The sequence below is a fragment of the Heptranchias perlo genome, chromosome 22 (assembly GCF_035084215.1).
Source record: "Heptranchias perlo isolate sHepPer1 chromosome 22, sHepPer1.hap1, whole genome shotgun sequence".
NCBI classification, from domain to species: Eukaryota; Metazoa; Chordata; class Chondrichthyes; order Hexanchiformes; family Hexanchidae; genus Heptranchias; species Heptranchias perlo.
Genome location: NC_090346.1, coordinates 20,453,709 through 20,481,191, shown reverse-complemented (window position 1 = coordinate 20,481,191; position 27,483 = coordinate 20,453,709). Strand labels below are relative to the sequence as shown.

Sequence of the window (27,483 nt, the reverse complement as noted above, 5' to 3'; positions counted from 1 at the left end):
CCTCTTGCACCCAAGGTCTCTCGTGCATCAGCAGAGAACCTTGGTGCATGCACTCTCGCAGGCCTGGTACCAACTCAGATCGGCAGATTGGTGAGGTCTGGCGGCAGATTGGAGGATGTGGGATTTAGTAGTGCGCAACCTTTATTCAATGTTTTAACATAACTCATCAGTGTGTAAACATAGGAATGGGATCTGCATCTGTGTTTTACATGTGCGATGTCTGATCTCCGTTCAGACTCCATGCAGACAGTAGACTGTTATTTTCAGCAAATAACAGGTACCAGCTACCTTTAAGAGATTTCGAAGAAACATCCTCCCTTTAGGAGATTGAGCTCCCTCTGGTGGTGGAAAGTGTGAATTGCATTGATTCCATGTGCAAGGCCTGGAAAGGAATGCAGGTTGCAGGTAAGTGCTCCCTTGGGTCCAAACTTGCATCTTGCCTGCCCAGGGTCTTTCGGGCACGGGGTGTTTGCGCATCGGTTAACAGCGCCCAAAACGGACCCTCATTGAATTTTTCCCCCTCAAAGTATTATTTCAACTTACTGTATAATCAACTCTACTGCAGTAGTATTTTTGGACTGACCTATCAGTATAGAAAAATAAACTATTTGTGGGTGACAGTGGATGAAATTGGTCTTGGGCATTGACTTCAATGGAAAAGAAAATCGGCAGGTGTAAAACGGGCGGGGTGTAAAACGGGCGGAGTGTAAAATGGGTGGGGTGTAAATCGGGTGGGTGTAAATCGGACGGGGTGTAAAACGGGCGGGGTGTAAATCGGACGGGGTGTAAAACGGGCGGAGTGTAAAATGGGCGGGGTGTAAAATGGGCGGAGTGTAAAATGGGCGGGGTGTAAATCGGGTGGGTGTAAATCGGACGGGGTGTAAAACGGGCGGAGTGTAAAATGGGCGGGGTGTAAAATGGGCGGAGTGTAAAATGGGCGGGGTGTAAAATGGGCAGGGTGTAAAACGGGCGGAGTGTCAAACAGGCGGGGTGTAAAACGGGCGGGGTGTAAAACGGGCGGGTGTAAATCGGACGGGGTGTAAAACGGGCAGGGTGTAAAATGGGCGGAGTGTAAAATGGGTGGGGTGTAAATCGGATGGGGTGTAAAACGGGCAGGGTGTAAAACGGGCGGGGTGTAAAACGGGCTGAGTGTAAAATGGGCGGAGCGTAAACCGGACGGGGCGTAAATCGGGCGGGGTGTAAATCGGACGGGGTGTAAAACGGGCTGAGTGTAAAATGGGCGGAGCGTAAACCGGACGGGGCGTAAATCGGACGGGGCGTAAAACGGGCGGGGCGTAAATCGGGCGGGGTGTAAAATGGACGGAGTGTAAATCGGGCGGAGTGTAAACCGGGCGGGGTGTAAAACGGGCGGGGTGTAAAACGGACGGGGTGTAAATCGGGCGGGGTGTAAATCGGACGGGGTGTAAATCGGGCGGGGTGTAAACCGGGCGGGGTGTAAATCGGGCGGGGTGTAAAACGGACGGGGTGTAAATCGGGCGGGGTGTAAATTGGACGGAATGTAAACCGGGCGGGGTGTAAACCGGGCGGGGTGTAAATCGGGCGGGGTGTAAAACGGACGGGGTGTAAATCGGGCGGGGTGTAAATCGGACGGAATGTAAACCGGGCGGAGTGTAAAATGGACGGAGTGTAAACCGGGCGGAGTGTAAACCGGGCGGGGTGTAAAACGGACGGGGTGTAAATCGGGCGGGGTGTAAAATGGACGGGGTGTAAATCGGACGGAATGTAAACCGGGCGGGGTGTAAATCGGACGGAATGTAAAACGGGCGGGGTGTAAACCGGGCGGGGTGTAAATCGGACGGAATGTAAAACGGGCGGGGTGTAAACCGGGCGGGGTGTAAATCGGACGGAATGTAAAACGGGCGGGGTGTAAACCGGGCGGGGTGTAAATCGGACGGCTGAGGCACTATCACCCATTTTGTGCTTCCGCCCAAGACCATTTTCACCCCCATTGCATTGTGTCACTATTGCTGACTTGAAAGAGATCAAAATTTGTCGTGCAACAAATGGCCACTTTTCATTAGTGGAACTAGTGGAGATTAATTATACACTGAAATAAAATCCTGGGAGGATGGCACTCACCTCACCAGTGAGTGAACATTCCTCCCACAGGATTGTGGGTGGCTATTCCTATTGAGGTTGTGGGGATTTTTTTCTTCCCCAGGGTTCTGGATGCCTATTAATTTCCACAAGAATTGTGCATGGCCATTCTGCCCTAAGGGCAATGCTATAAAATAACAATCTCAGTACAGAAGTGCAGCAGAAGGAGTTTGACTAAAATGATGAATATAAGGAATGATTAAGCAACTGGAATAACAACTTTGCACATGAGCAAACAAATGCACCCCTGATGATGCATTAGTATCACCAATCATTACGAATATAAAATCAAGCCCCCTCTGTGATTAAGAATTCAGTCAATGAGTAGATTGACTGAATGTTTATTTAGGATGGACATGTGTATTAAACGTATAGGAATGATATAATTTGGGACATACAATATCATATTTGGTTAAAAGTAATATAAATAATGTCACATTAGAATAAAATATTACATAGCTTTATTAAAAATGTAAAAATGTTAACAGTTGTAAGCATTTTATACATTGATGTATTGTTTCATTATTTCCCAACCATCAAATAATTTTAAACATCAATATAGTTGATGTACATTGACAAAAGGGATAGTGCAGTCTAATCTTTATGCTTATCCTGTGTACACATGGGATAGGGAGTTTACAGAGAACATATTGCATCTCTAGGCAGCAGCACAGATGGAACTTAATAAAATCTGCTTTAACACTGGTCCTCTCCTAATACCTCTGGGATTTCACTCAAGTCCACCGATGTTTCTGGCATCAGTGATTTAGTTGTGCTTGTGGCAGGATCTGCAAAGACTTCCACTGAGCTAGAGATTGAATGAATTGATCTTTCTCTAAAATAGTTGATAGCCTCATGATCGATGAACATCTGCTCTTCTCTGAGGCTTTGCTCAAAGATTTTCCGCTTGTGCCGAAACTCTATGACTGTTTTAGTATATGAGTTCAGCGTGGTGACAGAGGCTGCCATGCAACAAGTAAATGATCCCCATGCGAGACTGTGTGGAGAGAAAAAGAGTAAGAAATAGAAAAATTTTACCACTTCACATTCTTAAGCAAATTCTTTATGTTTTTGGATGATAGTTTGAGCTTACTGACATGAAACATATCAATCCATTTTGCTGCTCTATTGAGGGTACCAGTCAATCCCAAATCACACAAGACATCATTTGTTGCATCGTCTACTCTTTCCTAGTAAAATTCATGCAATAGTAGAATTTTTTTTCCAATTCTGACCATACTGATCCTTAAGTCTATTCTGAATGAGATGGTTAAATTAGCACTGACTTGAGTAGAATTGTTAACTGGATTGCACTGGGGTGGGGGGCGGTTTTATTCATTCATGGGATGTGGGCTTCGCTGGCAAGGCCAGCATTTATTGCCCATCCCTAATTGCCCTTGAGAAGGTGGTGGTGAGCCGCCTTCTTGAACCGCTGCAGTCCGTGTGGTGAAGTTTCTCCCACAGTGCTGTTAGGAAGGGAGTTCCAGGATTTTGACCCAGCGACGATGAAGGAACGGCGATATATTTCCAAGTCGGGATGGTGTGTGACTTGGAGGGGAACGTGCAGGTGGTGTTGTTCCCATGTGCCTGCTGCCCTTGTCCTTCTAGGTGGTAGAGATCGCGGGTTTGGGAGGTGCTGTCGAAGAAGCCTTGGCGAGTTGCTGCAGTGCATCCTGTGGGTGGTACACACTGCAGCCACAGTGCGCCGATGGTGAAGGGAGTGAATGTTTAGGGTGGTGGATGGGGTGCCAATCAAGCGGGCTGCTTTGTCCTGGATGGTGTCGAGCTTCTTGAGTGTTGTTGGAGCTGCACTCATCCAGGCAAGTGGAGAGTATTCCATCACACTCCTGACTTGTGCCTTGCAGAGGGTGGAAGGGCTTTGGGGAGTCAGGAGGTGAGTCACTCGCCGCAGAATACCCAGCCTCTGACCTGCTCTTGTAGCCACAGTGTTTATGTGGCTGGTCCAGTTAAGTTTCTGGTCAATGGTGACTCCCAGGATGTTGGTGGTGGGGGATTCGGCGATGGTAATGGCGTTGAATGTCAAGGGGAGGTGGTTAGACACTCTCTTGTTGGAGATGGTCATTGCCTGGCACTTGTCTGGCGCGAATGTGAGTTGGCACTTATCAGCCCAAGCCTGGATGTTGTCCAGGTCTTGCTGCATGCAGGCACGGACTGCTTCATTATTTGAGGGGTTGCAAATGGAACTGAACACTGTGCAATCATCAGCGAACATCCCCATTTCTGACCTTGTGGTGGAGGGAAGATTTATTGAGACTGTGTTGACATTGCCAAAACATATTTCACACAGGACCCATCAGAGAGAAGAGACTCTTATCCCATCAGTCTGGGCTGGATTCAAGCCCAGGTGACATCAATGAAAAGGCAGTGTGCTAATCCATTGTGCCACCCTGTTCCCATTCCCAAGTACATTCTGATTGACTCTTTCATTTCTACATACAAAACATACGCCAGGGTTGAATTCTGAAATGTAACCTTTGATAACTTCTTCCTCACAATTATTCACTGTAAATGCGATATAGGCGACGAGCGCCATAAATTAGGCCGTTCTGCTCCCTGATCTTTCAGTGGCGAATTCAAACCACAATTCGCTGGAAAAATAATTAGAATATGTCAGAGTGAGCATAGCGGCAGATCAGGAGCAGCATGGCCAGTGGTTAATTAAGAATTCATTTGAATTGTTGATTTCTATGGGAATTTCAACCTTTAGATTGTAAAATGAAACACTTTGTGGGAGTGAAATGTCAATTATAGTTAACCTACTTAATCTCTAATCCCAGTTTATTGTTTGTGTTCAAAATAGAGCTGGTTGAAAATGTTACAACAGATGCATTTTATCTTTGCTGATTGTAAGTTGGACCAAATTGTTATTAAATTGTTGAGGAATTCATGAAAATACAGCAGTGCTTAATTCTATTGGATTGCTGCCTCTAGCCAACATTTATTTATACCTGGCAGCAAATTACTAAACAGGGACAAATATTGAATAAATATTGCAACAACAACAGTTCTTCTCTAACTCTCACATGAGGCTATGTCAGGGAGCTATGGATTTTAAGAAGAGTGCATTACTTCACAGGTGATTGACTTCAGAATGTAATTTCAGAAGCAATGCAGAAAACAGTCGTCCCCAAGAGGCAGTTTCACATTGTTTCAAGGGTTATCCTACTTTTTTCGATTACAGTATTTAGCAGTGCAAGAAATAAGTATAAATAACATTCGCATTTACATTACATTAAACCTTCAACAATGTGGGGTCTGCTTTGATCAGTTTGATCAAGAAAATTTAGAATTCAGAGAGCAACCGCGTTATAATACCCAGAAGTGAACATGCCTCTTTTAAACATGTTCCTAATATGATTCCTGTATATTCACTCCACCAACGCCATTCTGCTACGGTCTAAGTGGCAGCAACAATCGCAGTGGCTTTAATTCAGCAAACTCAATCCTGTTGATGTACAAAGGGACCTGGGTGTCCTTGTACACCAGTCACTGAAATTAAACATGCAGGTGCAGCAAGCAGTTAGGAAGGTGGTAGAGGTTGCGGGTTTGGGAGGTGCGTCGAAGAAGCCTTGGTGAGTTGCTGCAGTGCATCCTATGGATGGTGCACACTGCAGCCACAGTGCGCCGGTGGTGAAGGGAGTGAATGTTTAGGGTGGTGGATGGGGCACCAATCAAGCGGGCTGCTTTGTCCTGGATGGTGTCAAGCTTCTTGTGTGTTGTTGGAGCTGCACTCATCTAGGCAAGTGGAGAGTATTCCATCACACTCCTGACTTGTGCCTTGTAGATGGTGGAAAGGCTTTGGGGAGTCAGGAGGTGAGTCAATCGCCGCAGAATACCCAGCCTCTGACCTGCTCTTGTAGCCACAGTATTTATATGGCTGGTCCAGTTAAGTTTCTGGTCAATGGTGACCCCCCAGGATGTTGATGGTGGGGGATTCGGCGATGGTAATGCCGTTGAATGTCAAGGGGAGGTGGTTAGACTCTCTCTTGTTGGAGATGGTCATTGCCTGGCACTTATCTGGCGCGAATGTTTCTTGCCACTTATGAGCCCAAGCCTGGATGTTGTCCAGGTCTTGCTGCATGCGGGCTCAGACTGCTTCATTATTTGAGGGGTTGCGAATGGAATTGAACACTGTGCAGTCATCAGCGAACATCCCCATTTCTGACCTTATGATGGAGGGAAGGTCATTGAGCTTGGTCAAAGAGGTAGGTTTTAAGGAGCGTTTTAAAGGAGGAGAGAGAGGTAGTGAGGCGGAGAGGTTTAGGGAGGGAATTCCAGAGCTTAGGGCCTAAGCAGCTGAAGGCATGGCAGCCAGTGGTAGAGCGCTTAAAATTGGGGATACACAAGAGGCAAAAATTAGAGGAGCACAGAGATCTCGGAGGGTTGTAGGGCTGGAAGAGGTCACAGAGATAGGGAGGGGTGAGGCCATGGAGGGATTTGAAAACAAGGATGAGAATTTTCAAATCTAGGCGTTGCTGGACTGAGAGCCAATGTAGGTCAGCGAGCACAGGGGTGATGGGTGAACGGGACATGGTGTGAGTTAAAATATGGGCAGCAGAGTTTTAGATGAGCTCAAGTTTATGGAGGGTGGAAGATGGGAGGCCGGTCAGGAGAGCATTGGAATTGCCAAGTCTAGAGGTAACATAGGCATGGATGAGGGTTTCAGCAGAAGATGACCTGAGGCAGGGGTGGGGAGGGGTGGGGACGGCTGATGTTATGGAGGTGGAAGTCGGTGGTCTTGTTGATGGTTTGGGTTTGGGATTGGAAGCTCATCTCAGGGTCAAATAGGACGTCAAGGTTGCGAACGGCCTGGTTGAGCCTCAGACAGTGGCCAGGGAGAGGGATGGAGTCGATGGTTAGGGAACGGAGTTTGTGGCGGGGACCAAATACAATGGCGAGCTGCATTCTCCTTCCATTCGCAGATTAGCAGACTGATGCCCAGCCACATGACTCTGCTACTAACCAGCCTGCAATATCTTCCCAGGGCTCTCATTAGTTATGTGGGGTGGGTTTGGAGAAGTAATACTGCTCCTCATAGATTTACTGGCACTGGAAGATAAATTCAGTCCTGTAGCATTTAAAGAGGTACAGGTGTTTCTGGAGAGCAGCAGACAACAGCAGCCAAAATATCTGACAGGGTAGCAGCCTTGGGGGTGTAAACAGCTGGAAAGGCCCTCTCAGATTCTCCGATGCAACTGTGGAGTTCTCTTAACAGAAGTGAGGGCGAGAAGATTAATATTCGTGGGCACTGAGAGCAGGAAGAGGGTGGTTCAGGCTATATGGAGTGAGGTACCAAAGGCAGTCAGTGCTACTTCTACACAGTGGTTCAATGACCTCATAAGGGTAGCTACGGTAAGTCAATGCACTGGTGCCAATACATGTCCTATATCATTGGTACAACCTTCACTCACCCCTTACCTTTGTTTGTCAGGACCTGGGTGTCACGGAGACTCCCTTTGCAAAGGGCAACATTTGAAAACTCTCAAGCACCATTTTAACTAACAGCCACTAACAATGCACCTGCACCTCTGATCATCAAGGGATGTATGTGTTTATATGGAGGAAGTGTCCATGCCACTCAGATCCCTTTAATACTGTCTTCTCTCCCTCCAAAGGATAAGCTTGCTCATAACCATTGCCTGAGAAATGCAACTGAGGGAAGATCGCCATCACTGAATACTCTGAGTACACAGGAAGAGACATCATAGATAAACAGATGGGAAAGGCTGTGGAAGATGGCGAGGTTGGAGGCAAGTTGGCAACAGAAGACTGGTAAATGCTGGGCAAGGATCATTATATGTAGACTCAGCTGCATGTGCTTTCTCAAAGTATTTCAATGCCCTTACACTTCGAAACTCTTTATGTAAGGAGAAATGTGTGCAGCTAAACAATCTCTTCTGTGTTTCACATCAAAGAGGAGGAAGTGGCTGGCCAGTTCGATGACCACCCAAGCACTTCCAGAGACACTGCCACTTCATCACTAATTCTGTCATGGCATATTACCTGCACAAGCACCTGCCCAGAGACACTCAGGAGGAAGTAGCTTATAAGTCAGAAGGGGTGTCACTGGGTTCAACACTGAGCATTAATACGAATGAGGGAAGAGACAGAAAGTGACAATCCTCCACAAAGAGCAGAGAAATGACTCCCCTCGGCTAGGGACACAGATCTCAGGGGCCCTAACTTCAAAAGAACAATGATTAGGGAGCATTGATCTCATGCAGTGGAGATGGTTTTGATGTATATGGTTGAGACGACAGGCAAGTCCACTACCTACATCCAGAACACATTGCAGGAAGTTTTCAGGGAGATTTCTACCAAATCAAGATGCCAACAACAGTTTCTAAGGACATTGTTGGCGTCTGGAGTGGCAGCCATAGATGTTTTGCAGGGCACTTTCACAGAGCTTCCAGACCTAACTGGGACTACTTCTTCTGTGATGTATGTGCTCTGTGTCAGTGGGCTACAAGGAGTGATTGCAGATGTTGTTGCCTCTCTGGACAGCTGCAATGATTCTGCTTCCTTAAGGCCCCCTCCAAAGCCTTTGTGAGGGTATGGGAGCAGAACAGATAGGTGTGAATTGACTTTATTTGGTGTGTCAACCTTTATTTATTAAAAGCTCTGGGCTGTAAGATGTAGCCTCCTTTGTCTGTCTTGTTCCACATCCTCTCCTTCCAGCACAACCTCCTTGTGCTGTGGGGAGGAAGGTCACTTTACCCTCTCTTCATCATCACCCCCTTCAGTTTTTGGAAGCAGCAAGCCTTTCCTCATTGTAATACTATGTTGTACGTAGCAAGCCAAAATGGTTCTTGAAGCTCCGGCAGAACTCCCCCCTGATTTATCAAGACATCTAAAATGAGACTTCAGAATGCCTACAGTCTGCTCTGTCACACTTCTTGTAGTTGCACTGGCTTCATTATATCTGTTGTTCCCCCTTTGTCTGCGGAAACCTTACTGTAGTCACAAGTTATGACAGAAAGGGATAGCCTTGATCATCAATCAACCATCCTGATACATGGCTCCAAGTCATGAGGGCTGGTGTGGTGGATTGTCTCATAATTAATGCATCATGGCAGCTTCCTGGGCATCTTCATTCACATGCAGGATAAGAAGATTGGCAGCACATGCTAGCTGCATATTAAAGATATGAAAGCCTTTCTGTCTATAAAATTGAGGGGGTTGTCATATGAGACTTTGAGTGCCACAGGCATTTCATCAATCACTTCTTGCACCTGTAGGAACCTGCCAGTCTTTAGAACTACATAACTCTCTCTCTCTCTCACTCTCTCTCTCTGTTTCTCTCGGTTCTATTGGGAAAGATATGAATTGTACAGCCTTCCTGAATAGATTATCAGTGACCTTCTTGATGCAGTGCTGAGTTGTTGACTGTGGCAAAGTCCCCTGATGCTACCTAGAAGGAGCCAGTTGCAAAGAAATTCAGGGCACTTGATTGGTGATGGTAATGCTGGTGGAAGTGGGCTGCAGGTCTTCAGCCAGCAGTTGACATATTTCCTCAGTAGCTTCTTGGAGGAAGTACAGTCATAAAGTCTTGGCTTTTCAACTGTGGTTAGTGGGTATGAGCATGTAGGGAAGAGATTTCTTCTGTGAAGCCTGACTCTAAGAGCCTCCAATCTAGACTTTTCCTCCTCATAACATAACAATAGAGGGATTCACATTTGGAAATCCATGTCCCCAGTGCAAAGCAGTACTTTGAGCAGAGCTGACTAAAACTAACAGCAAAAGTCCTGACTGAACATTCACATTTAGGCACTGCCACCAAAGGTGGGCCAAAAGAAGTGGGGGATGTGCAAGAGGCCAGTATAGGAGGAACTCAGAGATCTCGGAGGGTTGTAGGGCTGGAGAAGGTTACAGAGACAGGGTGGGGTGAGGCCATGGAGGGATTTGAAAACAAGGATGAGAATTTTAAAATCGAGGCGCTCCCGGACCGGGAGACAATGTAAGTCAGCAAGAACAGGGTTGATGGGCGAACGAAACTTGGTGCGAGTTAAGATACGGGCAACAAAGTTTTGGATGAGCTTAAATTTATAAAGGGTGGAAGATGGGAGGCTGGCAAGGAGAGCATCTGAGTAATCGATTCTGGAGATAACAAAAACATGGATGAGGGTTCCAGCAGCAGACGGGCTGAGGCAGGGGTGGAGATGGGAGATATTACGAAGGTTGAAATAGGGGGTCATTGTGGTGGAGAGGATGTAGGGTCGGAAGCTCAGCTCAAGGTCAAATAGGATGCGGAGGTTGTGAACAGTTTGTTTCAGTCTTAGACAGTGACCAGGGAGGGGGATGCAATCAGTGGCTAGGGAAAGGAGTTTGTGACAGGAACCGAAGACAATGCCTTCAGTCTTCCCAATGCTTAATTGGAGAAGATTTCGGCTCATGTCGGCCAAGCACTTTGACAACACAGAGACAGTGGAGGGGTCGAGAGAGTTGGTGGTGAGGTAGAATTGGGTGTCGTCAGAGTACATGAGGAACCTGGGGCCCGATATTAGGAGGGAGGCGGGTTGCCAGCGGGAGGTAGACTGGGGGCGTGGGTATGCACCCAGCAAAATCAGGGTGCTCCGCACGCGATCGCAGCCTAATTGAAGGTACTTACGTGTGCTTCCGGGTTTCCCGTTGCAGACCTGCGCAGTGGGTGCACTGCGCACCCGCATCACAGGCTGTCAGCAGGAGGAGCCCTATTTGAAGGGGCAGTCCTCCAATGCTCCTCCTGCAGCCAAGAACCATATTGGCAGCATGGAGCAGGCCAGAGGCAAGGCTGCTCCAAGTTTTTCTGACTCCTCACTCCAGGTGCTGCTCAATGGGGTCAGCAGGAGGAGGGAACCGTTTTTCCCATTAGATGGGAGGAAGTGGCCTGCCTCTGCCAACAAGAAGGCCTGGCTTGAGGTGGCAGAGGAGGTCACCAGCAGCAGTAACATCTCCCGAACCTGGATCCAGTGCAGGAAGCACTTTAATGACCTAACCAGGTCAGCCAAAGTGAGTATACTTACGCATTCTCCCACACTCCATCTTCCACATCACCTCCACCACCACACAATTCCTTCTGCACTGCCACCACAACGCTCCTCACATCCACTCAACCATCATCCTCACCTTGCATGCACTTACACACCACCCCAGTTCCCATTCGAACACTACCACGCAACCCAATCCTCATACAATCTCTTGGCTATGTCTCAAACGCACCCTCCCATGCATCTCCCTCACGGTCACCCCCACCCACACCAATGCATGCAGCGGGTCACCATGCAACCATCACTCAATCACTCCTCTCTGTGTTTTGCCTTGATAGGAGAAGAGATGCCAGAATGCCCAGGAGAGGGCAAGGAGCGGAGGGGGCCCGCCACACCAGGTGGTCCTAACGGACGCGGAGCAACAGGCAATGGAACTAAGCCGGACGCTGGAGTGCCTGTCCGTGGCGGACGCCGAGACTGGGAGCGCACAAGCGGCTGGTGACAGAAATCTAACACTCAGCACTCATGATAGCGAATGATCTTAACATCACTTGGCATCTGCAGCACCTCAACATCTGTCCACATGCTTAATATTGCTTTCTGTTCTCTTGCAGGGCCATCTGCGAGCGCCGTGACTGCGGAGGGCGATTCCTCAGAGGACTTGCCAGCCTCTAAGGGGGCATAGTCACATCTGAGCCAGCCATCCACCAGTGCAGATACACACACCTCGGTGGGTCCCCAGCCTCACTTAGTTGGGCTTGCACATGTTGAGTCACCACACACATGTGAGCACGAGCAGACCCTGGTGGAGAGTCCGTGTTGGTTGGAGAACTCTTCTCCAGGCTCTGCTCAGCTGGACCCAGATGCTGAACCCTGGGGGCCAGCCATGAAAAGGAGAGTCATCGAGGGGCAGCAGCACATTGCCGAGGTTCTGGAACAGTTGCCACGAGCACTCTCCACAATCACGCAGAGGATGGAGGAATCCAACTCCTGCATGAGTGGACTACTGTCACAGGGACGTGAAGGCATTTCTGAGATAGTTTCACGGGTAGGTGTGGGAACGTCTGCAATGGAGGGAAGGCTAGCCTCCATCGAGCTTCAAGCACGGCTCAACAATAAGTCCATTCAGGCCCTGACAATGGCCGTTCGGATTCAGGGTGAGCAACATTCTGCCGCCTTAAACAGGCTGACAGATACCTTACAACTGGCTTTCCAAGGCTTCACACAAGTCCTCCAAACTGTCGTTCAGCAGGGTGGAAGGAGTGATGTGGGCCTGGGCCAGGAGAGGGATGATGGCGAAAGGGGACATGGAAGTGGGGACGCCACTCAAAGCGCTCCCACATCTCACCCTTTGCCCCCCTCTCAACCAGTACCTGCAATGCTGCCTCCTCTCCAGGTGGCCGAGTCTGCCCCTGCACAGGTGCAGGTGGAGCAGTCTTTGGAGGGGCCCTCATGGGCACCGAAACCCAGAGGGCGTCCGCGCAAAGCATCTCATCGGTCAGGGCATGGACAAGAGCAACCTGCCACTACCTCTGCTGAAGCCACAGGTGTAGCACTACGTAGGGGTTCCCATAAACGTAAGGCTAAGGTTTTGTGAGCAGAAAGGGGATGCACAAAGAATGTCATGTTTTTCATTTAGATTTGTTTGTTTTGCCAACCACATTAAAATTTGTTATCACCACTACTGCCACGTCTTTGCAAATCTTGTCTGGTTTCTGCAATAATTCCCTTTCCTGAGGATCACTATGAAGACCCACACCTGATGCCACCCATTGTGTCACTGCAGAGTGGGTGTAGGTGTATTTGCAGGGCTCTTTTATGCAGACGACTGAGAGACGTCGGCGATGTCCCCGGTGGCACCCTGGAAGGATCCGGAGGAGAAGTTGTTGAGGGCAGTGGTGACTTTGACAGCGACAGGTAAGAAGATGGTGCTCGGGCCAGCCGGGAGCAGCTCGGCATGAAGGAGGCTGCAGATGTCCACGACTACATGTCAAATGACTCTGAGCCTCCGTGTGCACTGCTCCTCAGAGAGGTCCAGGAAGCTGCGCCTCGGTCTGTAGACCCTGTGGCGAGGGTAGTGCCTTCTGCGACGCATCTCTCTCTGCGGTTGCCCTCCCTCCTGCTGTGCAGGTGGATGTGCACAGCATTGTGTTGTGGAGCTCCACATGTCAGAGGTGGACGGCGTGGCCGACGAGGCTGGTGATGCTGTTCGTCCTCCGATGAGGTCATGACTGCAGCTATGGCGGCCCCCATCTGGACGATGTATGTTTGAGGGGGTCCTCAAGGTAGGTAAATGTGTCTGGACACCGGAGTTGAGGTTCCAAGTTGGTGAATTTTAGTGTTAGGAGGAGGGTGGTGCAGGCCAAGCTTTGTCAAAGTGACAGATGTGACGATGCACCCTCAGAGGCTGGCAAGTCCTCTGAGGAATCGCCCTCCGCAGTCACGGCGCTCGCAGATGGCCCTGCAAGAGAACAGAAAGCAATGAGTGAGGGTCTCCTCCCCCCCCCCCACCTGTCAAATGGACTTTTGCAGCTTCCACAGGCTGGTGGCTGCAACACGTCTGTTTCAACTGGGAGAGTTTCCCGCAGCACTGGAAACACACTCTGTTGACATGAAAATCAGGTCTGCAAACGACCTGAACTATGCAATTAATTGCTTTAAGTGGGATCCCACTGGCTTTAATTGCCGGTGGGAGTCCCGCATGCGGGGGCTGCGTGCGCATCTAAGCACATCATTGGGGAACCTGGAAGTGGGCGGGGTGGAGCTGGGCTTCCCAGGAATCCCCAATTTTAGCAGCCCCCCCGCCACGAACGCATCCGCTCGGATATCTGAAAATTGACCCCCTGATGTTGTCTTTTTGGAAGATGTCACCAAGGGGCAGCATGTAGATGAGAAATAGGAGTCGGCCAAGGATAGACCATTGGGGAACTCCTGAGGTAATGTTACAGGGATGGGAAGAGAAGCCATTACAGGAGATTCCCTGGCTATGACTGGATAGGTAAGACAGGCGACGGCAGTCCCACTCAGCTGGACAACGGAGGAGTGAAGTTGGAGAAGGATGGGGTGGCCAACCATGTCAAAGGCTGCAGACAGGTCGAGAAGGGTGAGGAGGGATAGTGCAGTACCTTCATAGTTTGATTAGGGCCGTTTCAGTATTGTTGCAGGGGTTGAAACCTGATTGGAGGGATTCAAACATGGAGTTGCGGGAAAGATGAGCGACAACACATTCAAGCACTGTGGAGAGGAAAGGGAATTTGGAGATGGGCCTGCGATTTGCAAGGACAGAGGAGTCAAAGATGGGGTTTTTGAGGAGGGGGTGATGATGGCAGATTTGAAAGAGAGTGGGACAATAGCTGAGGAGAGGGAACCATTTACAGTGTCAACTCGCATGTTGCCAGGAAGGGAAGCTGCGTGGTCAACGGCTTAATGGGAATCGGGTTGAGAGAGCAGGAGGTCAATCTCATGGACAAGAGAGGGCATGAGGTGGGATAGGAGAGAAACTAGAGAAGATGCGAGTTGCGGGCTAGGGTCGGGGGGGGGGTGGTGGTGGTGGAGGATTTTGGCTTGGTGGGCAAGGGGAAGGGAGGGAACGCGACAGAGGCAGCTGAACGGATGGTCTCAATCTTAGTGACAAAGAAGTCTATGAGCTCCTTGCACTTGTTATTGGTGGTGAGGGTGGAGGGGGCAGGGGCTAGGGGTTTCAGGAGGCAAAAATTCAAATAAGGATCCAGTCCTGTGTCTCAAAAGTCAGAAGTCTTGATGAATCAAGTCCAAAATTTATTCTTTATACTACAGCACATAACCTTGAATGGTCAAAGTCAATGGTACTTCAGTCTTTGAATTTTAATAGGCCTAGTGTTTTTTTATTGGATGACAGATTGTGTGCTTTGATTTTAATGTTGTATTTTGTACTTGAGATTTTATAGTATATGCCTTTATAAAGTATTATGTACATGCCACTCATTCAACAGCTCCCACAATCCCTAAGAGGAAAATTTAGTGGCAAAAATACATCAAAACATTTCTATTTATCTTCTTAATCAATCAGGCAGGTGTTGTGCTCCAAGCATACTAACGATGCGAATGAACAGGTTCAGGAGATAAAGGAGATCCTAAGAAACGCTGACGTCCAGTACTCCAAATTTGACATTGGCATTTCTGAATTCTGTTACTGCTTGCCTGCGTACAGGCCCACATCAGATTGAGTGGAGTGAACAGTGTAGGATGAAATTACACTGAACTTGATGAAAAGTTATTTGTATGGTTATTCATCTCTGTTTGTGGTTCCTTCTTGAGGGCGAATTATAGCTAGGGAAAGTGGCTGGTTGCAGCAAATGTCTTGTTAATACTTGGCTTTGCTCAGAAACCAGCACTTTCACTGCCTCCAGCACTTCCTCTGCAATGTTGTATTATCTGCCCACAAATTTCACTACATGCAGCAAGTTTAGAAATTCATGGGATCTGTTGCAGGATGTTGTATGCTAAATCACTTGCACTAAGTTGCAATATCAAAATACAAGTTCAGAATGTGTTGTGCCTTATAGTAGATAATATAAGGCAGATAATATCAGAATGTTATGTTTAATGAAGCTTTTCTTTACAAATGTAGACACTTGGCCCCAATTTTAACTCCCTCCACCTGGTGGAAACCTGGTGGGTAGTTAAAACAAGAGCAAAGACTTACCCCCTCTGACCACGCTGCCTTCCAGCCATGTCCCAGTGTTAACCTGCTCATTTTAGCAGGTAAACGGGACACCCAACCCAAGTTGGGGGGGGGGGGGCTTGTTTAAATGTTATTCTCCTTCCGCAGAGACGTTTAAGGGGAGATTTAATAGGGGTGTTCAAGATAATGAAGGGTTTGATAGAGTAAATAGGGAGCAACTGTTTCCAGTGGCAGAAGGGTCGTAGCCAGAGGGCACAGATTTAAGGTGATTGGCAAAAGAACCAGAGACGAGATGAGTAGAAATTTTTTACCCAGCTAATTGTTATGACATCAAGGCAGCATTTGACTGAGTGTGGCACCAAGGAGCCCTAGTAAAATTGAAGTCAATGGGAATCAGGGGGAAGACTCTCCAGTGGCTGGAGTCATATCTAGCATAAAGGAAGATGGTAGTGGTTGTTGGAGGCCAATCATCTCAGCCCCAGGACATTGCTGCAGGAGTTCCTCAAGGTAGTGTCCTAGGCCCAACCATCTTCAGCTGCTTCATCAATGACCTTCCCTCCATCATAAGGTCAGAAGAGGGGATGTGCGCTGATGATTGTACAGTGTTCAGTTCCATTCGCAGCCCCTCAGGTAATGAAGCAGTCCGGGCCCGCATGCAGCAAGACCTGGACAGCATCCAGGCTTGGGCTGATAAGTGGCAAGTAACATTCGCACCAGACAAGTGCCAGGCAATGACCATCTCCAACAAGAGAGAGTCTAACCATCTCCCCTTGACATTCAACGGTATTACCATCACCGAATCCCCCACCATCACCATCCTGGGGGTCACCATTGACCAGAAACTTAACTGGACCAGCCACATAAATACTGTGGCTACAAGAGCAGGTCAGAGACTGAGTATGCTATGGTGAGTGACTCACCCCCTAACTCCCCAAAGCCTTTCCACCATCTACAAGGCACAAGTCAGGAGTGTGATGGAATACTCTCCATTTGCCTGGATGAGTGCAGCTCCAACAACACTCAAAAAACTCAACACCATCCAGGACAAAGCAGCCACCTTAAAAAAACATTCATTCCCTCCACCACTGGTGCACCGTGGCTGCAGTGTGTACCGTCTACAAGATGCACTGCAGCAACTCGCCAAGGCTTCTTCGACAATACCTCCCAAACCTTTACCACCTAGAAGGACAAGGGCAGTAGGCGCATGGGAACAACACCCCCTGCACGTTCCCCTCCAAGTCACACACCATCCTGACTTGGAAATAAACGCCGTTCCTTCATTGTCGCTGAATCAAAATCCTGGAACTCCCTGCCTAACAGCACTGTGGGAGAACCTTCACCACACGGACTTCAGTGGTCCAAGAAGGCCTTCTCAAGGGCAATTAGGATTGGGCAATAAATGATGGACTTGCCAATGAGGCCCACATCCTATGAATGAATTAAAAAAAAAATCTGGAATGCACTGCTTGAAAGGGTGATGGAAGCAGATAAAATGATAACTATTAAAAGGGAATTGGATAAATACTTGAAGGGGGAAAGTTTGCAGGGCTACGGGGAAAGGTTCAGGGAGTGGGACTAATTAGATAGCTCTTTCAGAGAGGCACGATGGGCCGAAAGGCCTCCTTCTGTGCTGTATCTTTCTATGATCCTCTGATTCTATGTGCAGATCGGGGCCCGATGACATCATTGGGACCCAATCTGCAATTTTAGCCGGATGCCTGAGCGAGAGAGCAGTGACGGCTTCCCCATCAGGCCAGACCTGTCAGGAGGGAGAGCGTGAGCCAGAAGAGGCCCAATAAATTCTTAAAAACATTTTTAGTGTCAAAGTAGGCCAAGAGGAGTGGGAGTGCTCCTCCAAGCCTCACAAGGAAGCCTTAGGCCTCCTTTACCACAGGCTTTCTACCCCCCCACACTCGATCGCGTCCAAAGCCACCCCCACCACTATTTACCTGACTGCCAGGGATCAATCCTGCTGATCCCTGGCTGCGGCCTCCTGTTGCCCAAATTCCCCTCTCCCGCCCAACGGCCTGGTAGTGGTTCTGGCTGGGATTGGGCGAGAGTTGGAGAAAATTTAGAAAAATGAGGCCAGACCATTAAGATCGGCCGGGCTGATCTTTCGCCGCCTGCTTTGGAGCTTGCGTGCACCGTACCAACCCCCCCACCCCCTCTGCTTTAAAATCAGGGCCAGTGTACCTGTACTAGTGTTCATAGTGCCACGTCTCCAAGTGAAAAAAACTCAAGCTTCTTCCCTTTGCACACATAAAGAGGTAATAGTGCTAAAAGTACCTTGAAATAGACGATGGTTTCAACCTGAAGGGTGTTAGCACCAAAGCCTAAGCTTAGACAACTCTAGGAAACACCATCCAAAACAGCATTTAGGAACACTAGCAAATGCCACAGTTAATTTTCAGGCACTCGAGGTGGCTCTCCATAACCGTACCAGCAAGCAAAAAGCCAATGAGCCGTTATGAAGACTGAGTGGTCTGAATTAGCCCTCCTGAGGAGCCACTGGAGCTAATAATTTAAATCCAACAATTCTTCAACAGATCGTGAAATTACAAAAAGCAACAGAATATGGAGTTAGGTCACAGATCAGCCATGATCTCATTGAATGGTGGAACAGGCTTGAGGGGCTAAATGGCCTACTCCTGTTCCTTTGTACCTGTGTTCCTAATACTTACCACTTTCCTTTTCTCCTTTGTTCCCAATCTCTGCATATTCCCAATAGTTATAGCATATGAATACAAACTCATTCACTACTTATTTGTACAGAAAGAAGATTTTTGAACAGCCCAAAGGTATGTTTAACTTCATGCACAAATATAATTTATAAATGCAAATATTATAGAGCTTGGAAATAGAGTTCTATCGTTAAAAACAATCGTCAATTTTTCAGCACCATGTTAGAAGAATTTGACCTGCTGGGTTTTCAATTCCAGAACTCTTATATTTCAATACGTGAGAGCCAACAGGATGTATAATATCCTATGCATCTTTGTGATCATATTTGGCACCTCTAGGCATCTCACTTTCTTGTAATGTGCAACTTCAAAAGAATTGTTGGAGTAAATCGTTAAGACCTTTTTTGGCAAACTCTGTTTCAGTGGTGTTGGTTGAGGGACAAATGTTGGCTCGCACATCTGGAGAACAACCCTGCTCTTTTTCAAATATACCATGGGAGCTTTTGTATCCACATGTGAGGACAGATGGGGCCTCGGTCTAACATCTCATCTGAAAAACAGCACCTCCAACAATGCGAACACTCCCTTCTTTTTGCACCGAGGTGTCAGCCTAGATTATGTGTTCAAGTCTCTAGAGTGGGGCTTGAACTCACAACCTTCTGACTCAGAGATGAAAGTGCTACCATTTAACCAAGTCTGATGGATAAGCCCGACAATAGACACAAAAGCAAAGGGATGCCATGAAGTTAGGACAAGCAGCAAAGGCTCAAATTCGCTGTTAGTGAATTGGCAGCCTGTTTTACACTGTACCAGCTTCTCCTTTTCCAAAATCATTTCTTTTCTGATTCTCTAACAGCACATTTTGCGCTACTGGCATTGAATCAATTTCAGTATCAAAGAGTCATTAACACTTGGAATAGTGAATGAGTCATATCAATGCATTGCTATTCATATGTTAATAACACAGACTTTGGTCTTTTATCACCTAAAATATTATTATGTCTGGGAATTTCCTTGGAGCTGCTCCCATTCCATCACTGTAACTTTGTCGGAAGCGTGGCAGAAATCCAGTGTACACATGAAACTAGGATTTCTGCACAACTTCTGGCTGAGTAATAGCAGCAGATGGGGAGTACCTCTGAGGAAATTCCCATCCATAAAGAGGTCTTGAAGTAGTGTACAAGAAGCTACCAAATATAAGATCATGCATTAGTCTTATTATAGTACCAGTCTATCCTTATCATTGCCTGCTTAGTATCTGTGTCTTTCGTTCCTTCAGCAGTTCTATTGGCTCTTCGACTCTCTGTTGTGTTTCTGGACTTTTGACCATTTCTCAGTGGAAATGACGTAGATATGAATTATTTTAAAATGTGCTTTTAAGTTAAAGCCTGCTTTAAAGGGACTAAATGCACAAGGCCAGCAAGTGTGTATTAGATTTTAGATGGGGGCCTAGAAATTGTGCAATCCCTGCATCTGAATGGGTAGATCCGAGGCCCAACCGATATTGGGCCTCTGGCCTCATTTACAAGAGCTGCAGGCACCTGTGGGGCCTTCACGGGTAGCTCGCCGGCTAAGAGGATTTCAATTTTGGGCTGCTGTGTCACCGGCAGGTGGTAAGCTTTTCCCTGTGATTTTTGGGGTTCTACTCTCCCATTTCCACCCAGCAGAGTCAGTGAAAATCTCCCCCAATCAGGCAGCGAAATGTTGCAAGTAGATTAAAAAGGCAGGAGGCCGCAGGGTGACAGGTTCCGGCCTAAGTTGTAGGATACAGAGAGGTTATTCTTTTTAAGTTAAATAAGATGACCAAATGGAATGGGGGTAGTGTCTCGTGTTCTTTATTTTGCGTCATTACATGACTGAACTAAGTAACTCAGATCATACATTTAAAAAGATATTTTATGACTTGCAACAAAAATATATCCCTGTGAGGAGGAAAGACTTCACAAAAAGGGTGAACCAACCATGACTAACTAAGGAAGTTAAGGATGGTATCAGGTTAAAAGAAAAAGCATACAACATGGCAAAGATTACTGGTAAGCCCGAAGATTGGGAAAATTTTAAAAACCAGCAAAGGATGACTAAAAGAATAATAAAGAGGGAGAAAATAAATTATGAGAGTAAACTAGCAAGAAATATAAAAACTGAGAGTAAAAGCTTCTACAAGTATATAAAAAGGAAGAGGGTAGCTAAAGTAAACTTTGGTCCTTTAGAGGATGAGACTGGGGAAATAATAATGGAAAACAAGGAAATGGCAGAGGAATTGAACAGATATTTTGTATCTGTCTTCACAGTAGAAGACACTAATAATATACCAATAATAGTAGAAAACAAAGGGGCAAAGGGGAGGGAGGAACTAAAAACAATTACTATCACTAGAGAAAAAGTACTCGGTAAACTAATGGGTCTAAAGGCTGACAAGTCCCCTGGACCTGATGGCTTACATCCGAGGGTCTTAAAGGAAGTGGCTACAGAGATAGTGGATGCATTGGTTGTAATCTTCCAGAATTCACTAGATTCTGGAAAGGTCCCAGTGGGTGGAAAACCGCAAACGTAACACCCCTATTCAAGAAGGGAGTGAGACAGAAAGCAAACAACTATAGACCAGTTAGCCTAACATCTGTCATTGGGAAAATGCTAGAATCCATTATTAAGGAAGTAGTAGCAGGACATTTGGAGACTCACAATACAATCAAGGAGAGTCAACATGGTTTTATGAAGGGGAAATCATGTCTGACAAATTTATTAGAGTTCCTTGAGGAAGTAACGGGCAGGGTGGACAAAGGGGAACCAATGGATGCAGTATATTTGGACTTCCAAAAGGCATTCGATAAGGTGCCACATAAAAGATTACTGCACAAGATAAGAGCTCATGGTGTTGGGGGTAATATACTGGCATGGATAGAGGATCGGCTAACTAACAGAAAACAAAGAGTCGGGATAAAAGGGTCATTTTCAAAATGGCAATCTGTAACTAGTGGGGTGCCGCAGGGATCAGTGCTGGGGCCTCAACTATTTACAATATATATCAATGACTTGGATGAAGGAACAGAGTGTCCTGTGGCCAAATTTTATGATGATACAAAGAAAGGTGGAAAAGCAAGTTGCGATGAGGACACAAAGTGTCTACAAAGGGATATTGACAGGTTAAACGAATGGGCAAAAAATTGGCCGATGGAATATAATTTGGGAAAATGTGAAGTCATCCACTTTGGGAGGAAAAATAAAAAAGCAAAATATTATTTGAATGGAGAAATACTACAAAATGCTGCGGTACAGAGGGATCTGGGTGTCCTTGTACATGTAACTCAAAAAGTCAACATACAGGTGCAGCAGGTAATCCGGAAGGCAAACGGAATATTGGCCTTTATTTCTAGGGGGATGGAGTATAAAATCAGGGAAGTCATGCTACAAATGTACAGGGTGCTGGTGAGACCCCGCCTGGAGTACTGCATACAGTTCTGGTGCCTTTATTTAAGGAAGGACATACTTGCATTGGAGGCAGTTCAGAGAAGGTTCACTAGGTTGATTCCGGGTATGGAAGAGTTGTCTTATGAGGAAAGATTGAACAGGTTGGGTCTATACTCATTGGAGTTTAGAAGAATGAGAGGAGATCTTATTGAAACATACAAGATTCTGAGGGGACTCGATAGGGTAGATGCTGAAAGGATGTTACCCCTCATGGGGGAATCTAAAACTAGGGGGCAAAGTCTCAGAATAAGGGATCACCCGTTTTAAGACGGAAATGATGAGGAATTTCTTCTCCCAGAGGGTGGTGAATCTTTGGAATTCTTTACCCCAAAAAGCTGTGGAGGCTGAGTCATTGAATATATTCAAGGCTGAGTCAGACAAATTTTTGATTAGCAAAGGAGTCAAAGGATATGGGTAAAGGGCGGGAAAGTGGAGTTGAGGTAAAAATCAGATTAGCCATGATCTAATTAAATGGCGGAGCAGGCTCGAGGGGCCAAATGGCCTACTCCTGCTCCTATCTCTTATGGTCTTATGGTCTCTTATGGACTTATACCCATTGCTCTGTAAATTTCACCTTATTGTGGAATAAAGCAGCTTATGAAGTGAATTAAGCTTTGCTTCATCTGATGATAACTTGGTTTGCAATAGGAGCGATTGAAGAGGATACTACCGTTACATGCCCAGGTTATACTATTGCACAAGTAGATACAGGGCAGTGTAAGTCAACTCCCATAAAAGTAAGATGCTTCGACTGCATAATAGAATGGCTGATGCCAGTGAGCCCGAGAAGGTATCTACAACAGACCTGAATTTGTACTACCGTCCACTCTTACTAGGTTCCTCTAATTTTTTTGCTCTTGGTTTTTGCTTCCATAGTTGTCTCTCTAATTCCCTTACATTGGGTCTGTTGCTCAGTCACTTCTTCTACTGCTTTTTCCTGATCTGGCCCTCCCATCCATCTTTTGAAAATTCAAAACTACTGAATTATTACTATACATTCAAATTACAAGTGCCCAGAGCAAATTCTTTTTTTAACATTCAGCAGTACTAGCACTCTCCATCAGATCATGTTGCTGCACATGATCTGACTACATCAGAATATTCTCCCCATCAAGCAAAGACAACATTACAGAATAGCAATAGATTTTAAATCACCATCAATTTGTATAATCAATTGCCCTAGGAGGGAAGAATTTAATTTGAATAAAATGACTGTTCAATAAATATAGAAGGTTAAGGGGGAATTTGGTTTGAGGTTTTTTAGGATTTTGAAAGGAGGGTAGATGGAGAGAAACTTTTTTCCGCTGGCGGGGGATTCTAGGACAAGAGGACATAACCTTACACTCAGATCCAAGCCATTCAGGCGAGAAGTTAGGAAACACCTCTTCATGCAAAGGGTGGTAGAAATGTGGAATACTCTCCCACAAAAATCAGTAGATGCTGACTCAATTAATAATTTTAATTTTTGCTAGCCAAGTGTATTAAGGGACATGGAGCTAAGCTAGGTAAATGGAGTTAGGATACAGATCAGCCATGATCTCATTGAATGGTGGGATAGGCTCAAGGGGCTGAATGGCCTACTTCTGTTCCTATGTTCCTAATATAACACCCATCCTGGGAGATAGTGGCCTGGAATTTCTTTGGAGCTGCTCCCACTCTGCCACCATAATTTCACCGGAAGTGCTGCAGAAACCCCGTTTACATGCGTAAAACTGAGACTGCCCTCCCCTGCTTCTATTCCTATCTATCCAGTCGTAGCCAGAGAATCACCTGCAACAGCTTCTCTTCCCACTTCCACACCGTTACCTCTGGAGTTCCCCAAAGATCTATCCTTGGCCCCTCCTATTTAAATCTACATGCTGCCCCTCGGCGACATCATCTGAAAACACAACGTCAGGTTCCGCATGTACGCTGACGACACCCAGCTCTACCTCACTACCACCCTGACCCCTCCACTGCCTCTGATTTGTCACGCTGCTTGTCTGACATCCAGCATTGGATGAGCAGAAATTTCCTCCAATTAAATGTTGGGAAGACCGAAGCCATTGGTCCCCACAACAAATTCCATCCCCCTCCCTGGCCACTGTCTGAGGCTGAACCAGATTTTTCGCAACCTTGGTGTCTGATTTGACCCTGAGCTGAGCTTCCGAACCCATGTCCTTTCCATTACCAACACCGCCTAATTCCACCTCTGTCACATCACCTGTCTCCGCTCTTGCCTCAGCTCATCTACTGCTGAAACCCTCATCCATGCCTTTGTTACCTCTAGACTAGACTATTCCAATGGTCTCCAAGCTGGCTTCCCACCTTCCACCCTCCATAAACTTGAGCTCATTCAAAACTCTGCTGCTGTATCCTAACTTGCACCAAGTCCCGTTCACCCATCACCCTGTGCTGATCATCATTGGCTCCCGGTCCGGCAACACCTCAATTTTAAAATTCTCATCCTTGTTTTCAAATCCCTCCATGGCCTTGCCTCTCCCTATCTCTGTGACCTTCTCCAGCCCTACAACCCTCCGAGATCTCTGCGCTCCTCCAAATTTGGACTCTTGCGCATCCCCGATTTTCCTCGCTCCACTATTGGCGGCCATGCCTTCAGCTGGTTAGGCCCTAAGCTCTGGAACTCCCTCCCTAAACCTCTCCACCTCGCTTTCCTCCTTTAAGACGTCCATAAAACCGACCTCTTTGATGAAGCTTTTGATCAACTGCCTTAATATCTCTTTATGTGGCTCGTGACAAATTTTGTTGGATGATCGCTCCAGGGAAGCACCTTGGGACGTTTTACTACCTTAAAGGTGCTATATAAATGCAAGTTGTTGTTGTAAAAGGGGTTTCCATTGCACATCCGGCGAACTTACGGTGGTGGAGCTGAGGAAATTCCCAACCATTGTTCTTAGAATAATAGAATCATAGAATGATACAGCACAGAAGGAGGCCATTCGGTCCATCGTTCCTGTGCCAGCTCTTTGAAAAATCTATCGAATTAGTCACACTCCCCTGCCTTTCCCAGCAAATTTTTACCCTTTAAGTATTTATCCAATTCCCTTTTGAAAGTTATTATTGAATTTGCTTCCACCATCCTTTTAGGCAGTGCATTCCAGACCGTAATAACTTGCTGCATAAAAAAAATTCTCCTCATCTCACCCCTGGTTCTTTTGCCAATTACCTTAAATCTGTGTCCTCTGGTTACCGACCCTTCTGCCACTGTAAACAGTTTCTCCTTACTTACTCTATCAAAACCCTTCATGACTTTGAACATCTTTATTAAATCTCCCTGAAACCTGTTCTAAGGAGAACAACCCCAGCTTCTCTAGTCTCTTCGCATAACTGAAACCCGCATCCCTGGTACCATTCTAGTAATTCCCCTCTGCTCCCTCTTTAAGACCTTGACATCCTTCCTAATGTGTGGTACCCAGAATCGGACACAATACTCCAGCTGGGACCTAACCAGTGTTTTTTTAAAGGTTTAGCATAACTTCCTTGCTTTTGTACTCTATGCCTCTGTTTATAAAGCCAAGGATCCCATCTGCTTTTTTAACAACCTTCTCAACTTGTCCTGCCACCTACAAAGATTTTTGTATGTACACCCCCAGATCTCTCTTTTGCTGCACTCCCTTTAAAATTGAACCATTTAGTTTATACTGCCTCTCCTCATTCTTCCTACCAAAATGCATCACTTCACACTTCTCTGCGTTAAACCTTATCTGCCATGTGTCTGCCCATTTCACCAGTCTGTCCACCTCCTCCTGAAGTCTGTAACTATCCTCCTCACTGTTTACTGCATTTCCAAGTTTAGTGTCATCTGCAAACTTTGAAATTATGCTTGCGCACTGAGGTTGGGAAAGACACAGTGTGAAGTGCTAACTGGGTGAGGACTTTCAACTGGGAATTTGGTGAGTGTGGGAATTAGATGCAGAGGGGGAAAGAGGTGGTAAAAGATTTAAACCAAAGAATAATAAACTAAGACTGAGGGGAACGAAAAGGGAGCCGCGCGAGGAATCAAAAATCAAGAAAAAATCAAAAAGTGATTTCACAAGACAAGGAGGAGCGCTGAGGGAAAGTCAGTAAATATTTAGTTCAATGTTTAGTGTTTTTAGTGGTTATTGTTCTTAGTGGTTAGTGTTTTAGAATGGTTGATTCGTGTTTTAGGTAAAAAGTTAAAATTAATGGTGCTTTATCTGAATGCACGAAGCATTCATAACAAGATAGAAAAATTAATGGTACAAATAGAGATAAATGGGTTTGATCTAGTAGCTATTACAGAGACAAGGTCGCAAGGTGTCTGAGGTTAGGAACTAAATATTCCAGGGTACTTGACATTTAAGAAAAGACAGACAAAATGGAAAAAGAAGGGATGTAGCCCTGAAGGATGACATAAGGTCTGTAGTGATAAAGGATCTTGGCTCGGAAGATCAGGATGTAGAATCAGATTGGGAGGAAATAAGAAATAACAAGGAGCAGAAAACACTTGAGGGAGTAGTTTATAGGCCCCCTAACAGTAGCTATACTGTTGGACAGAGTATTAATCAAGAAATAATAGGAGCTTGTAACAACAAAGGTAACGCAACAATCATGGGGGACTTTAATCTTCATATAGATTGGACAAATCAAATTGGCAAAGGTAGTTTGGAGGACGAGTTCATGGAATGCAGTCGAGACAGTTTCCTAGAACAATACTTTGTGAAACCAACCAGGGAACAGGCTATTTTAGATCTTGTCTTGTATCATGAAACAGGGTTATTTAGTAATCTCATAGTAAGGGATCCTCTGGGGAAGAGTGATCATAATATGATAGAATTTCATGTTGAGTTCAAGTGTGACGTACTTAAGTCCGAAACTAGAGTATTAAATTTAAATAAAACAAGGTACATAGGTATGAGACGCGAGTTAGCGAAGGTAGATTGGGAAATTAAGTTAAAAGGTATGACGGTAGATAAGCAATGGCAAAAAAATTAAAGAAATATTTCATAATTCTCAACGAATATACATTCTATTGAGAAATAAAAACTCCACGGGAGAAGTGATCCATCTGTGGCTAACTGAGGAAGTTAAGGATAGTATTAGATTAAAAGAAGAGGCTTATAATTTTGCGAAGAAGAGTAGTAAACCTGAAGATTAGGAGAGTTTTAGAAACCAGCAAAGGATGACTAAAAAATTGATGAAGAGGGAGAAAATAGAATATGAGAGTAAACTAGCAAGAAATAAAAAAAGATTGTAATAACTTCTGCAAGTCTATAAAAAGGAAGAGAGTAGCGAAAGTAAACATGAGTCCCTTAGAGGCTGAGACAGAAGAAATTATAATGGGGAATAAGGAAATGGCAGAGATGTTAAACAATTAATTTGTATCTGTCTTCACAGTAGAAGAGACAAAAACATACCAGAAATAGTGGGGAACCAAGGATCTAATGAGAGTGAGGAACTTACACTAATTAATATTAATAAAGAAAAAGTACTGGAGAAATTAATAGGACTAAAAGCTGATAAATCCTCTGGACCTAATGACCAACATCCTAGGGTTCTACTGCTATTCAAGAAAGGAGGGAGAGAGGAAACAGGGAACTGCAGG

The 27,483-nt window shown here is 46.1% G+C and overlaps 1 protein-coding gene across 4 annotated transcripts in view; it reads right to left on the bottom strand.

Annotated features, from left to right (window-relative positions):
- Window positions 1-2,556: 2,556 nt before the first annotated feature.
- The window catches only part of gsg1l (gsg1-like), a 256,010-nt gene continuing 231,083 nt past the window's right edge, over window positions 2,557-27,483 (bottom strand). For 3 of the 4 annotated variants that reach the window (XM_068003113.1, XM_068003116.1, XM_068003114.1), the window contains one exon: window positions 2,557-3,115. In XM_068003113.1, the coding sequence (XP_067859214.1) occupies window positions 2,815-3,115 (301 nt within the window). In that variant the 3' untranslated portion in view covers window positions 2,557-2,814. The remainder of the gene's footprint in view (window positions 3,116-27,483) is intronic. The other variant, XM_068003117.1, reaches the window with a different exon arrangement.